This window comes from Sinocyclocheilus grahami, unplaced genomic scaffold (genome assembly GCF_001515645.1).
Source record: "Sinocyclocheilus grahami isolate Dianchi unplaced genomic scaffold, SAMN03320097.WGS_v1.1 scaffold1033.1, whole genome shotgun sequence".
Classification (NCBI taxonomy): domain Eukaryota; kingdom Metazoa; phylum Chordata; class Actinopteri; order Cypriniformes; family Cyprinidae; genus Sinocyclocheilus; species Sinocyclocheilus grahami.
This window is the reverse complement of record NW_015506212.1, coordinates 291,840-308,220: the sequence shown is the minus strand read 5'-3', so window position 1 is coordinate 308,220 and position 16,381 is coordinate 291,840. Positions and strand designations below refer to the sequence as shown.

Here is a 16,381-nt window from a genome sequence, read left to right as displayed (position 1 = left end):
TTTTGTTATAGAAAAAAAAAAAAAAAAAAAAAAAAAAAAAAAAAAAAAAAAAAACACAGAAAAAAAAAACCCCCCCCCCCCCCCCCCCCCCCCAAAAAAAAAGCAGCACAACTGTTTCCAACATTGATAATAAAAATAATAAATCAAAATATTAGAATGATTTCTGAAGGATCATGTGACACTGAAGACTGGTGTAATGGAATAAATTACAGATTTTATACTTTGAATCATTTTAAATACATTTGTAAAGAACTCCGCAATATATAAATGTCTTTAATGTCACTTTTGGTCAGTTTAATACATCATTGCTGAACAAAATAATTTAAAATGAATTTAAAATGATGAAAAAAATAAGATCTACAATATATGTTTAAATTCTAAAAATTACCTAAAAAGGTCATAAAAACTAACATGATCAAATATAACCTTATCTTTTGGCCTTTACTTTTTGTTGTTGTTGTTGTTGATTTATTTAGATTTATTTCCTACTTTGAATCATTTTAAATACATTTGTAAAGAACTCCGCAATATATAAATGTCTTTAATGTCACTTTTGGTCAGTTTAATACATCATTGCTGAACAAAATAATTTAAAATGAATTTAAAATGATGAAAAAAATAAGATCTACAATATATATTTAAATTCTAAAAATGACCTAAAAAGGTCATAAAAACTAACATGATCAAATATAACCTTATCTTTTGGCCTTTACTTTTTGTTGTTGTTGTTGATTTATTTAGATTTATTTCTAGACCTGAATAAGTTCCCTGTGACAGTCTTTTTCCAGCCATTTAGAATATGCAAAAATAAAAAAAAATAATTAATTAAATATAATCATTAACATATTTTACTCACAAATCATAAATGAAAATAAAAATAATAATAATTTTTAACATTTTCATTTTCTCGGATATGTGAATAGCTGTGCTTGATTGACCTCAAAATGTGATGTAATGCTCTATTTGCTAAATTAAGAGGGTGACACCGTTTACCCACTGACTGGTCTTAGCCCTCTTTCCCCTACTTTTCTGTTTACTATAAACATACAATTTTGAAAGTCATAATTTTGAATTCCTTGCACAATAAAAGCAGCTTTAGTTGTCAGAAGTACGTCATGATTCCTGTGCGGCAGTAACTCAGTCTCACCACTGGGTAGAGGCAGAGAAACAAGTGTGTGTGTGTGTTTGCATAGGACAGAACTCTGATAACTCACAAGAAATCTGTTGTCAAAGCATTAGTGGTGCTTTCTGAGATGACAAACAACCCATAACCCTTTAAGTACTGTTAAACTGTGCAAAAATCTGTTTGCATCTTGCTGTTTAATGCAAGGCCCAGCTAGAGCTTGACGACAAACACACCGGTGCAGATGTCTGATCACTGTCTGTGTCTCATTTTCTGCTGCTGAACTAGTCACGGCTCTTGCACAACAGTCGCTAATGTTGCTCTACAGGCCTTCAGACTGGTTTAAGGAGGATTGTATTTATTTATAGTCTGCCGTAGGAATAATGCTGACAAGACAAAGGTTAAATGTATGTCATAGATGTTTTGGAAATACACTTTTAGAAAGTGCTTGCTTTCGAAAGTTTGGAAATTGCTGTGGTGTGCCGTTTGTGTAAATGTAACCTAGTAGAAATCTGTCACTTTAACTGGGTAATTATGGAAAGCCTTGAAAATGAGCTGATTGTCGGAGATGCCGCGTGACAGTACGGCACATGCTGTGACGTGTTGCACTGCACAAACTCGAAATTCAGTCTCTTATTTTCTTATCCAGTGTTATTTTTGTGGAATTTATGTTGTATTTTATTTGTTAATATGTTGAGTTGGCATTTATTTTTGTAGTTGTAGTAATTTTATGTTCTTTTGTCATTTTTATTTATTTATTTACTTATTTCATTTTATATTTTTTACATATTTCTATATAAACTTTAAAAATAAATTAGTAAAATAACAGAAAAAGTACTGGCAGCTTATTATACACGACATTATCCAGTAATTTTACAGACATTTCCGTTAACTCTAAAATACAATGCAATGCAGTGTAAAGTAAAAAAACAAAAAAAAAAACGGGGATTCACCTATTTAAAAAACCCCTTCAAATTATACAGTACATTTTCCCCTATTTTTACAGAATTTTATTTAGCATGTAAATTTAATTTATTATTTAAGTTTTAATTTTAGTTACTTAAATCAATTTATTTCAGTTAGTTTCAGTAATAGTTTTATTTTTTGTTTGTATTTTTATTATTATTATTTTAGATTTCTATATTTATTTAAAGCTGCAGTCTGTTAACTTTTTTTGGTTAAAAAGGATCTGAAATCAATATCTGAGCAAGTACATAACCAGCCAGTGTTCAAAACGATCTCCTTACTTTAGCCCGATTCACAACGGTAAGCTTATAATAATGTTTTCTAATTTAAATGGTACGGGTAGGTTTTCGCGGGAAATTCGAAGACCTGAATAAGTTCCCTGTGACAGTCTTTTTCCAGCCATTTAGAATATGCAAAAATAAAAAAAAATAATTAATTAAATATAATCATTAACATATTTTACTCACAAATCATAAATGAAAATAAAAATAATAATAATTTTTAACATTTTCATTTTCTCGGATATGTGAATAGCTGTGCTTGATTGACCTCAAAATGTGATGTAATGCTCTATTTGCTAAATTAAGAGGGTGACACCGTTTACCCACTGACTGGTCTTAGCCCTCTTTCCCCTACTTTTCTGTTTACTATAAACATACAATTTTGAAAGTCATAATTTTGAATTCCTTGCACAATAAAAGCAGCTTTAGTTGTCAGAAGTACGTCATGATTCCTGTGCGGCAGTAACTCAGTCTCACCACTGGGTAGAGGCAGAGAAACAAGTGTGTGTGTGTGTGTTTGCATAGGACAGAACTCTGATAACTCACAAGAAATCTGTTGTCAAAGCATTAGTGGTGCTTTCTGAGATGACAAACAACCCATAACCCTTTAAGTACTGTTAAACTGTGCAAAAATCTGTTAGCATCTTGCTGTTTAATGCAAGGCCCAGCTAGAGCTTGACGACAAACACACCGGTGCAGATGTCTGATCACTGTCTGTGTCTCATTTTCTGCTGCTTAACTAGTCACGGCTCTTGCACAACAGTCGCTAATGTTGCTCTACAGGCCTTCAGACTGGTTTAAGGAGGATTGTATTTATTTATAGTCTGCCGTAGGAATAATGCTGACAAGACAAAGGTTAAATGTATGTCATAGATGTTTTGGAAATACACTTTTAGAAAGTGCTTGCTTTCGAAAGTTTGGAAATTGCTGTGGTGTGCCGTTTGTGTAAATGTAACCTAGTAGAAATCTGTCACTTTAACTGGGTAATTATGGAAAGCCTTGAAAATGAGCTGATTGTCGGAGATGCCGCGTGACAGTACGGCACATGCTGTGACGTGTTGCACTGCACAAACTCGAAATTCAGTCTCTTATTTTCTTATCCAGTGTTATTTTTGTGGAATTTATGTTGTATTTTATTTGTTAATATGTTGAGTTGGCATTTATTTTTGTAGTTGTAGTAATTTTATGTTCTTTTGTCATTTTTATTTATTTATTTACTTATTTCATTTTATATTTTTTACATATTTCTATATAAACTTTAAAAATAAATTAGTAAAATAACAGAAAAAGTACTGGCAGCTTATTATACACGACATTATCCAGTAATTTTACAGACATTTCCGTTAACTCTAAAATACAATGCAATGCAGTGTAAAGTAAAAAAACAACAAAAAAAACGGGGATTCACCTATTTAAAAAACCCCTTCAAATTATACAGTACATTTTCCCCTATTTTTACAGAATTTTATTTAGCATGTAAATTTAATTTATTATTTAAGTTTTAATTTTAGTTACTTAAATCAATTTATTTCAGTTAGTTTCAGTAATAGTTTTATTTTTTGTTTGTATTTTTATTATTATTATTTTAGATTTCTATATTTATTTAAAGCTGCAGTCTGTTAACTTTTTTTGGTTAAAAAGGATCTGAAATCAATATCTGAGCAAGTACATAACCAGCCAGTGTTCAAAACGATCTCCTTACTTTAGCCCGATTCACAACGGTAAGCTTATAATAATGTTTTCTAATTTAAATGGTACGGGTAGGTTTTCGCGGGAAATTCGGTCATTTTTATTTATTTATTTACTTATTTCATTTTATATTTTTTACATATTTCTATATAAACTTTAAAAATAAATTAGTAAAATAACAGAAAAAGTACTGGCAGCTTATTATACACGACATTATCCAGTAATTTTACAGACATTTCCGTTAACTCTAAAATACAATGCAATGCAGTGTAAAGTAAAAAAACAACAAAAAAAACGGGGATTCACCTATTTAAAAAACCCCTTCAAATTATACAGTACATTTTCCCCTATTTTTACAGAATTTTATTTAGCATGTAAATTTAATTTATTATTTAAGTTTTAATTTTAGTTACTTAAATCAATTTATTTCAGTTAGTTTCAGTAATAGTTTTATTTTTTGTTTGTATTTTTATTATTATTATTATTATTATTATTTTAGATTTCTATATTTATTTAAAGCTGCAGTCTGTTAACTTTTTTTGGTTAAAAATGATCTGAAATCAATATCTGAGCAAGTACATAACCAGCCAGTGTTCAAAACGATCTCCTTACTTTAGCCCGATTCACAACGGTAAGCTTATAATAATGTTTTCTAATTTAAATGGTACGGGTAGGTTTTCGCGGGAAATTCGAGCATGCTGCCGCCTCATTATGTCACGTCTGTAAACATAAAGAAGTTGTCCCGACTACTAGGCTATTGCATGTGAGGATCCTGCAGGTGGCCGATCGTTTATAGTAGGGCTGGGTATCGATTCAGATGTCTTATTATTATTATTTTAGATTTCTATATTTATTTAAAGCTGCAGTCTGTTAACTTTTTTTGGTTAAAAAGGATCTGAAATCAATATCTGAGCAAGTACATAACCAGCCAGTGTTCAAAACGATCTCCTTACTTTAGCCCGATTCACAACGGTAAGCTTATAATAATGTTTTCTAATTTAAATGGTACGGGTAGGTTTTCGCGGGAAATTCGAGCATGCTGCCGCCTCATTATGTCACGTCTGTAAACATAAAGAAGTTGTCCCGACTACTAGGCTATTGCATGTGAGGATCCTGCAGGTGGCCGATCGTTTATAGTAGGGCTGGGTATCGATTCAGATGTCCCGATTCGATTTCGGTTCGATTTTTGGTTCGATTCTCGATTTTTTTTATTAGTAGTAGTAGTAGCATTGTTGTAACATTAAGTTTTAAGACCGCTAAATAGTAATATTTCTGACAGTTTCTTCACGTTAAACTAAACTTTTATTTTGACGGGTTGCTGTGAGGAACTTGCAGCTGCTGTGTATGTGATATGACGGTAGTTTTGTCAAATTAAACGGTAAAATGCTAATGAAGTGACTCTCAGAGCAGCTGGGGATGATATTCGTGTATTCATATCATCATAGTGAGACGACAGAGGCTGAAAACACCTTGAGCATCATCCGCGCTTTAGTAAGTGTGTAGTAAACAAAACATTTCATTCATTCATCCATCATTCATTCATTGCGGAAATCAAGGTGCCTTTACGCGTGATGTCAAATGCTTCCGCAGATTTGTAGTATTACTATTGCATTTCATCTGAGCATGGCAAATCACGCATATTGCTTTGTTCTTGGTTCTTGTCAACAGTATCTCCGCCATGATAAGCACTGAATGACTGACAGGCTTCCCGTTGTAACATCGTGCAAGGTAAATAAGAGGGTGACATCTAGTGGAGAAGACTAATGAAAAGATTTGCATTAAAGGGTTAGTTCACCCAAAAATGAAAATTCTGTCATTAATTACTCACCCTCGTGTTGTTCCAAACCTGTAAGACCTATGTTCATTTTCAGAACACAATTTAAGATATTTTTGATGAAATCTGAGGGCTCTCTGACCCTCCCATAGACAGCAAGGTAACTACCACGTTCAAGGTCCAGAAAAGTACCCAGATGATCGACAAAGTAGTCCGTGTGACATCAGTGGTTATGTGGCAATACAACCACTGATTTCTAGTCGTGTCCTCTTTTGGAAGGCCAAACAAAGTAGTTTCACACAGCGGGCTAGAGTGCAGCTTTAATAAATTGTATTATTTTTCCATCAAATATTTATTTTGCATTTTATAACTATTTTTAGTAAATTTAGTAATTTTATGTGCTTTTATAATTATTTTTATTTATTTATAGCTTTAATGTTTATTTCACTTTTAGTCATTTTAGTCCTTACAATTATTTATTTTATTTAGTTGTCAAGACAGCATTTTTAATACTCAATTTAATTTTATAAGTTGAATTTTTTCAGCTCTATTTCGATTACTGATTTTTTTAAATTGTATTATTTTAAAGTAATTTGGTTAAGTAATTGCTTTAATTTCTTTGTATTAATTTTCATCTAATATTTATATTACATTTTATTTCAGCCTTAATGTTTTCATCTTTTAAAGTTTTGTATTTTATTTTAATAGTCGGTTTTAGTCATTTTGCTTTTATATAATTTTTGTATTTTTAATCATTTTAGTACTTCAGCTTAAACTTATTTCAGTTAGTTAGCGATAACAACACTTTTCTGATCCTATTCCCCCCTTTTCTGATCAAATCTAAATGGCTAACGGGACTCTGGAGTCTGTCTGTTTGTCTTAAGTTTGTATCTTCTGGTATCTGGATCGTGTTTCCGTGTGGAGACGGGCCAGTCTGAGCGTGCTTCCATCACTCAGAGCCAATTACCTCTATTCACTCCCCAACAGGACTAGACAAGATGTGGATCGCCAGGGAAATACACCCCTCCATAGACAAACAGCTGAGAGCTCTGTGTGTGTGTGTGACGTCAAGCGCATCGATAGATCAGATAACTGCGCTCACTTTCTCCATAACACCTCATCCTCGTCAAAACCAATCCTCCGGCCGTCAAGCCGCCCACTCAACCGCCACTCTCAGAGTTTCTCAGAGTTGCTACCCATTTCCAGCTAACTCCAGCTTTTCCTTCTGTTTTCTTATTCCGCTGTTAATCTTTCCCGAGGCGTGCTGAGTGATGGAGCGCATGCAGTCTCCATCAGCCGTCTTTTTTTCATTTGTGTCTGTTCTTTTCCAGTTCTGAAACGGCCCATAAATATTTAGCTTTTCATTACCCTAATGATTCATGGGTAACTCTGAGCAGCGGATGGTTTAATAAATGATCCTGGATGGCTTCTTTAAGATGTGAAATGAGCTGTCAGACAACGGCATGGGGCTACACAGACTGTTTAGACCATAGCTGACTTTGCGTTTAACCTTTGGGCTTTAACGGAATATTTAATACAAAAAACATTTACTCACATTTATGTTGTTCAAACCAGTAAGGTGTGGGATAATGAAAGTGAATCAGGTCTGAAATGTAATCATTATTAAATATCCCTGCCTAGTTCTTGATAGCATGATTATGAAACTTCAGCAGAGCAGTAAGTGGTGTGTAATTTAATAAATCTCTTTTTAAATTTTTTTAGTTTTGAGATTTTTTCAATGAATCATTTGACCCAGTTCACACATGATTTGATCATATTTAAGGCTGATTCAATTCTCTAGTTCAACTCACTTTTGGTAAGTAACACAAATTTCGGTCTGTTTGCCACACAAATCTATCATGTGGCTTTTAAAATTTGTAAAAAAATATATTTTTTTCTTTTCAATGAATTGTTTGATCTAGATTTTCTGTAAATGATGATTTTTTTTGTCACCCAAATGTTTTGTATAGCTTTTGAAATTTAAGAATTAATCATTTATTTATAAATTTTTTTAATTGGGTCTTTTTAATCAATCATTTGATCCAGTTCAGTTAACAAAAATAATTTGCTCATGAATCAGACTGATTTAGTTCTGATTTAATTCAAATATTCATTTATTTTTAGTAAATAACAAACTAATTTCAGTCTGTTTGTCACGCAAATGAAATTTGTGAATTTTGATTTGGATCATTTTAATTTTGTTTGATCAAGTTTACAAAAATTCAGACTGATTCTCAACTAAGTTCTCAACCTACAGACTCAAATATTTTCAGGGGGGAAAAAAATCAGTCTGTTTTTCAAATAAATATATTGTATGAATTTTAACATTTGTGAAATGTGCGTTCTTTTTTTAATTCAACATTTGACCCAGTTCCCAAACTTAATTGATCATGCATGATTGGAATTTATTCAGTTCTAAAGATTGAATCAACTAACTGACTCAAATATTTTCAGTAAATTAAGAACTAATTTTGGTCTGTTTGTTCCAAAAATACTTCATATAGCTTGTTTATTTTGAATTGGGTCGTTGTAATGGTCTGTTTGATCCATAAAAATGATTCGCTCATGATTCGGATTGATTCAGTTGTCAAGTTCAATGTACGTACTCAAATATCCTCACTAAATAAAACTATAAATATATTTATATTATTATATATTTATATAGAAATATAAATACATTTTGTGAATTTTGATTTGGATCTTTTTAATGATTTGTTTGATCCAGTTCACAAAAAATATTTTCTCTGGAATTGGACTGATTCGGTTCTCAAGCTCATACACATCTTTTAATATTGACTCATTATTATTGTCATAACTTATTCAGAGATCGCCATGAAAATAGCCTTGATGCTGGCATGGTTTTAAAAAGTGAATAAATAAATACATTATTATCGACTTAAATTTCTACTTTTGTGTTCCACAGAAGAAAATCTGTCATAATGACACATGGGAGAGTAAATGATGACACATTTAAATTGTAAGTGAGTTTTAGACATGGTTTTCCACATTTTGCACATTATTACTTAAAAACAAATTGTAAGTAGCATATTGGCAGGTGTAACAGGTCTTTGTGGCAGCGTATGGTTTTGCACTCTTCAGTATGTGTTTTCTGTCATCGGTGTCTGAATTGTAAGATGTGTGCCCAGGTCGTAGTTGAATTTTCCCCACAGATTGTAATGCCATTAAATAACCACGGAAAGCATAAATTCAGCTTGAATGGACAAGGTAATGGCTCATGAGATGAAATGAGCGAGCGAAGGCCCAGATGAGTGGCTTCTTCGTGCAGGAATGGGAGGATTGCTTCACTGTAGTGTAATGGTCATTGACCGCTCACCGTAGGAGTGTCTGCTGGCATTAAGGCCGGTGTGGTGGAGAGGATGTGGCCTGGGCACCAAAATCTGCCCGTCAGAGGAAGATAATGACTTTTCAATGCAGAACGCATGGGGTGTCTTTAGAGCGGTGCACGAGAATGTTGTTCATTAGTCACGGAAACCGCACAGGAGCCTTTTCATCCATCTGTTAGCCTATGGCATCAGTGGATTTGATTTCGTAAATGACGAAGCCACATGGATAAATGGCAAAGTAAGGTCTGACACATTTTAATCAGTGTGTTGATCTAGTGCTGGGTGGTATACCGGTTCATACCGAATACCGGTGTTTATTTTTGTTATGATATAAATTTTTAAAATACCGCAATACCGGTGTATGTCACTTAAACAACGTTCGGAACGGGACCCTTTTCACTGTTGCACTGTGGTGAGGGAACAGCTGTATGTGTTATTAAGCGTGAAAGTTCCGAAACTGAAGCTGTAGAACTAATAGAACGTGATGACACAGAAGAACTCATCCACAATATCCACATTGACCGCCACAAATATCCACCGCCCCCTGCCATCAGCTCCCGCGTCTCACACTCACGCGAGCGCGACTTTAGCACTAGATTTAGCAACTTTCAGACCCTTTTAGCTGATTTTTTCCATAGAATATTCATACTGACAAACCTAGCGACTTTTTTGGATAAACCTTAGCTATGGTTCAGTTGGAAGATTTCGCCAGCGCTGTACCGCAAACGCAAGGTATGACTTTCCCGGAGAAGTGTCACCTCTCTTGGTGTCTGTTCTGTGCAGTGAGCGGCAGAGAAGCAGCGCATTCAGTTGGCCGCACCGCAGCCGACTCGTCAATAAATGAGTACAAAACAGCCTAGCACCTGTCGCTTACTGATTGTTTGGAATTATAAATATGAGCGTAGTTTGTCTGTTAATATCACATGCACTTTTTTGTGTGTTGTTTTTTTTAGTTTGTTACTCAGACACAGGCAGAGCGCTGCACGAGACAAAAAAGTAATATAGCCAAAACATCCGCATAGCCGCTCTTTAGTGTAGATGCATGTTGATTTTATCAGACGATGCCGCGATTATAAATGAGAGTGACTCCTGGTTAACATGTATTAAAAGGGGTCATATTTAGTCACTATTTAGTGTGGTATTTTTGACAATATTCACTCATCATGACAGTAAAACAGGGCATTCTAAGTCAATATACTTCAGTATTTCCTCTCTCAATCAGTAGAAAATATGGGTAACACCCGGTATATGCATGAAAAAAAAAATACCGTCATGTACCGTGAAACCGGTATAATTTTGAAAAATACCGTGATATAAATTTTTGGTCATACCGCCCAGCACTATGTTGATCAACATCTGCGTCACAATTATAATAGTTCCAGATCATACATAATGCCTGTCTTAGTGTGAGGTGTTTTCTGGGCGGGTTTGCGCACCTTCTTGGGAAAGAAGCTTTTGTGTAATGTTTGTTTCTTAGAAATGGACCTTTAAACCCTGCCTGCATTCTGCAAGATGAGTAGTTGTTTCTCTGGTGCTGATGGAGTGAATCAGCTCTGAGATTTTTACTTGAAAACCTGAAAAACAGAGACACTGTTAGTATGAGACAGAAACGTGACCTACAAATTTGCAGAAACTTGAACTTTAGTCATACTTTGCATTTACTGTTTGTTAATATGCGTTTAGGTTCTTGGAACGCGTCCAAAATTAGCACTTGTTTACTTTGTTACTCCAATATTTTCAGTAAATAATGAACTAATTTCAGTCTATTTGTCTCACAAATCTATATTGAGACTTTCTAAATTTTGTGAATGAATCTTATTTTATTTTTTATTTTTTATTTTTTTCCTCTTTGAGTTGGATATGTTCAATGAATCGTTTGAATCTGATTTATTCAGTTCTCAAGATTAACTTGCTCACTAATTCAAACCTTTTCAGTAGCCTAAATAATGGACTCATTTGGGTCTATTTATCTCACAAATCTGTCATATTACTTGTCAATTTTTCTGTAAATTATGGTAACACTTTTCATAAAGCCTTTATGTATAATGCATTATAAAGGGTTGGTAAAGGGTATAATGTATTATAATTATTCATAATATTTTTTTTGAGTTGGGTCTGTTCAGTGAATCTTTTCAATGAATCACATGACCCAGTTCAAAGAAATTATTTGATTTGGTCAAACTTTGCATTTGTTATTTTGCAAAATGCCTTTAGGTTTTCAAGGTGGGGGGAGGGGAACAAAAACAGTTTAAAGGTCACATATTGTACACCTTTCTGGAGTTTTATTTTAGGCTTTGATGTCCTTAACAATATATATTTGCAGTATAAGTACCAAAAACCATCTCAATATATTTTTACAGCTCCTCTCTCAGGAGCTCTGCTGAGAACAGGTCGGTTTTGGCCTGTCTAATTAATATTCATGAGCCTCTCTTCTGATTGGCCTGTTGTGTTCTGAGTGACGCACGGCCAGGCCAACCACAGGTAACTTGGGTGAGCCGACGTCACAGCGCTAGCTGGAGGCAGTTAACAAAGGGGAAACTGGAGGCGGCCCATTCAAACCAGCGCAGGTTCGGCTACATAAGGAGCTTAAAATATCATCATCTTGTAATGTTGAGTGCCGGAATCGACGTAATACAGCCTCAAATTAGAAATATCTGCTGCCACTGCCAGACAAAAAACCAACGACCGCTGTGGTTAAACGCGATAAAACGAGCAGACTGGACAGAAACGATCGTCAAAAATGCTCGCGTTTGCAGCGCACACTTCTTATCAGAAAAGGCTCAAAGTTATTGTCTTTTGTTATGGGCGCGTCTACAAATTTCTTGCCATATGTCTATGTTTCTTGCATCTCACGACTGTGTCGTGTATGAAATAATGTCTGTGTGCATGTGTGTAAAACAACAAACTGACGATTTATATATAATCATTTGTAATTGTATATACATTGTTGTGATTAATTGTGGCTGGAACATTAATGTAGCTGTAAAAATAGTTTCCTGCTGAAATTGAAATTTACATCTTCATCATCACTAGAAAGACACGGTGAGTTTGTCTTTACTATACACGTTAGATGTGATCCACCTCATAGTAACAATCCTGTCAGATCGTCCATCCTTTGAATGAGAGTGTAACATTGCAGGTCGGCCGATCTGGTTTTGTGGTTAAAGTTAACCTTTTCGACATGTTTCGGTGTTGTCGTTGCTCAGCAATGGCATGGACGCAATGTTGTCTGGGGGTTTGGCAAAAGGAGAGTGGGACTGTGGGCGGTGCTCGGGTGGTGACTGAAGGCGGTGACTGTGTAGGCGGTGACTTTTTACGGAAGTCACAATGGTTCGTGAAAAATCACAAGCTACTTTATGCAGGCTGTGTGCATTTTACTGTGGACTGACTGTTTTGAAACTTAAATGGTAGTTAAATAGCCCCTAGACCTCAGTTATCGTGAAAAAAAGCCAGGAAATTTTTTGACAATATGGGACCTTTAAATAAAGATTATTGAGGGATTGGATTGTGTATGATGTTCTGTTTTGTCTAATTTCAAATGGACTTGTAACCAATGTTTGTGTTCTATGTAAACTACCTTTTAAAAAAAAAAAAAAGATACAAAAGATTTCCATTTCAAATAAATGTTGTTCTTTTTCTATTTATCAAATAGTTTTGGAAAAAATTATCACAGTTGCCAGAAAAGCATTAAGGAACTGTTTTCAACATTGATAACAAGGAGTTCGGTTTGTCAAGCTAAAAATCACTGGTAGACCTTCAAATAAGATATTCTGACAATCATGGCGATGGAACAGTGACTACATGAGCAGGACAGGCCTGCATCCTTGTGTTACGACAAAAACAGCTATATTGTGTCAGATGAGCGTCAGCTGTGTTGAAGCATCTTCCCGATTGCTTTGCCTGGAGCACCTGATCCCCTCAGGTAATTGTGTTGCTGCTGTCTGCATGCCTCTTTAAATATAGACTCTTTTAATTGAGGTAGACAGCAGGGGGTTCTGGAGGATGGGTTGCTATTCCCCAAACACACACACACACACACACACACACTGTCTCTCACGTAGGAAGCTATGAAGAGGACTTAAGTGAAGCTCAGCGTGGTTTACTTTGAATGGCAGAGAAACGGTGAGTTTTGTTTTGGAAGCTCTGGAACATCAGATGCGTTCTAGTTGACTAGTTAGAGAATGTGTTTGATAGAGATGGACTCACGTGGACTAGTACGTCAAAATCCTGGAAATACAATGCTGATGCAATTACAAAGCAGAACTAAAACAAAGCCTTCCTTTTCAGTGTGTGTTTTGCTGAGGGTGTGGTGTTTTATGTAGTATTGTGGTAAATCTTTGCAAACTAGGTTTGTGCAGTCATCTGTTTGGGGTTCATTAGGATTTGCTCCTCATGTGTTTGACTGACAGGCCTCATGTGACATGATCAGCTCTGCAGTGGTTTCAAACATTGTTTGTTTGAGCATCCCAACCGGCTCAACAGAAATGTCGGCACCACCAATGATGCCAGTTTGGGACGATCTGTTTGTCTGACCAATGTCAGATGAGAGAGGAGTGTTTGGATAACTTAAAAAAAAAAAATAAATAAATAAAAAAAAAAGTCTTAAAATTAAAAACATTATTACAATTTTATTAAAATATTAAAAATAATTATTTTTGCAATTGCATTTGGTGTCTGTAGAGGTGACATGTATTTTATTTTTTATATTTTTAATATTTCTAATATTTAATTATGTTGGTTAACAGTTTATAAAATCTTTAATCTAGTCTTTAACTTTTTTATTTATTTATTTTTTTTTTTTATAGATTCATGTTTGAAACTTTTTTTTAGGGTCCAAAACATCCAGATGTATCAAGTTAATAAAACTTGGTGAGAAAATTTTCATCATGAAGTCATTATAATACTGACAATGCAAAAATTTTAATTAAATTAAATTAGTTTATTAATTAATTTAATATTGAATAAAATTTTTTTTTTTTTTATTTAATAAGTCACATAAAATTTGACCTTGAAACATTTGACCTTTTTAGCTATGTTCCAAAATTAACACTTGCCAAGCTCTGAATGCAAATGTTTATTTTATTTACTTGTATATTTATTTAGAAAATTCTGAAATGAGATTGACCCCCCCCAAACATAATGGCATGATTTTAATTTAATTTTTAATTTAATTTTTTATTTTACACCTTTCTTTCTAACTCATTCTTTTCTAGCTAATTAGCCAGGGTCCAAATACAAGTACAAATAGCCTTTTTTTATTTTACACCTTTCTTTCTAACTCATTATTTTCTAACTAATTAGCCAGGGTCCAAATACAAGTACAAATAGCCTTTTTTATTTTACACCTTTCTTTCTAACTCATTCTTTTCTAACTAATTAGCCAGGGTCCAAATACAAGTACAAATAGCCTTTTTTTTTTGAACATGACAAGCATTAAAACCATTTTTTTCCAGTAATGAGAAATTGTGCAAATAAAATTGATTCTGTTCTGATTCTGAGCATCATATGTATTGATGACCATGTTCACAAAATTCAACCTGACAGCATGATCAGGGGTATTGTATCAGCCTAAAGGGGCTAATTTTGTCATAACGTCCATCTGCCTGTGATTTGCCCCATTTGTAACGCAGCTACTCACTAAATAAAAAAAGAAAGGCCATGAAATTATTTGAGTTAAACATTTATATTACACAAGAAACAAGATACCAGCACAGCTCTGTGGCAAATAAAGGATAATCATCCACCCTAGTAAGTCATTATATTTAATTACATGACAACAGAATGCCACGACTGACCAGTCAGAATGAATTATTTCAGAGATACGCTCATAATATAGCATGATAATGTATTTTATGCTTAAAAATAGTTTTTAGGCTTCCTGCTTTCTAGCACTTTTGCCAGATTGTTATAATCTCTCCTCCTCAAGAATCCATTAAAACGGTTCATGTGAACTGATTAACAGATAAGCTTCATCTGAAGATGAAGCAGTGTATGTGCATTGTGTGTGTGTGTGAGAGAGAGGATGGGGGCGTTTTTGTAAACACACCCTTGGGTCTTCGGTCCCGACTGATAGCAAGATTATATCTGATGTCTTCCTTCCTTATAGAGATGCCAGCAGTTAAATAGTCCCACAAACACCTTCAGGGGCTAAACTGCACCCACGTAGGAAGAAACGACACCAGGGGTAGAAACATTCACCTTGTATAACTCACGCACACCAGCTTACGGAGTTATTAGATTGAAAGCAGCCCGGTTCTACAAATCCTGCCAGACTGCAGGAGGACGCTGCAGTTTGCTCTGGAGCGAGAACAGGACAGCGGTTTGAAGCACAGAGGTGTAGAGCAACATGCACACATGCAAACACGCATGCGACTGTGACCGGCTGCCGGTGAGTGCATCTAATGGCATGTCAGAGAGCCCTTCCTTCTAATCATTTGGACGTTTTTGAATGTTTGGTCATTTATTTTTCTTGGTTATCATGTGATGCGTGCGTAATTCTTATGTTGGCGTTGACGATGCGTGAGCGTGCAGAAATTTCAGGAGAAAATTGCATGGATCGTGATGAGTAGTGGGAAGAGTTTAAACATGTTAAAGTGAGCGTGCAGGTCTGGGCTGGGGTAGGACGGCTATGTTCATGGTTTTTCCCTTTCCTTTCCCAATCCCAAGCTCTGCTTTTGTGCACTTAGAAAATTAGACTTACAGAAAGTATCGTAATAGTACTGGGGTTTTTTCTGAACATATACCATGGTATTCTTCCATGTACTGTCTGAATAACATGGTATACAATTATGGTAGTCATTAAGTACCATGGTATTACTATGATTTATCAGACATGTACCATGGTAAAATAATTGTGTTCTTTGAACTTTTATTTTTGCATTGAGAAATTAATTTTGTAACGATATGTATTTCCGATATATTAAATACAATGAACTATTTTACCATATATTCTCATTACCATAATGTTAAACAAATTCTTCTACTTATGTAATGTAATATATATATATATGTATGTATGTATGTATGTATGTGCTGTCAAATGATTAATCGCGATTAATCGCATCCAAAATAAGTTTTAGTTTACATAATATATGCGTGTGTACTGTGTATATTTATAATGTTTATAAAATACACAAACATACATGTATATATTTTAAAAATATTTACATGTGTATGTATATATATAATATATATATATATATAT

General features: G+C 34.3%; 1 protein-coding gene across 3 annotated transcripts in view; it reads left to right on the top strand.

The window, feature by feature from the left end:
* Positions 1–16,381, top strand: part of LOC107565889 (pleckstrin homology domain-containing family G member 5-like) — an 84,208-nt gene that overhangs the window by 17,273 nt on the left and 50,554 nt on the right. Inside the window, exon 1 of one of the 3 annotated variants that reach the window (XM_016251182.1) lies at positions 15,451–15,565. The exons of the other annotated variants lie outside the window; for them this stretch is intronic. Coding sequence (XP_016106668.1) covers positions 15,524–15,565 — 42 coding nt within the window. The 5' untranslated portion in view covers positions 15,451–15,523. Of the gene's footprint in view, positions 1–15,450; positions 15,566–16,381 lie in introns of those variants that run through there. 3 annotated transcript variants of the gene reach the window in all.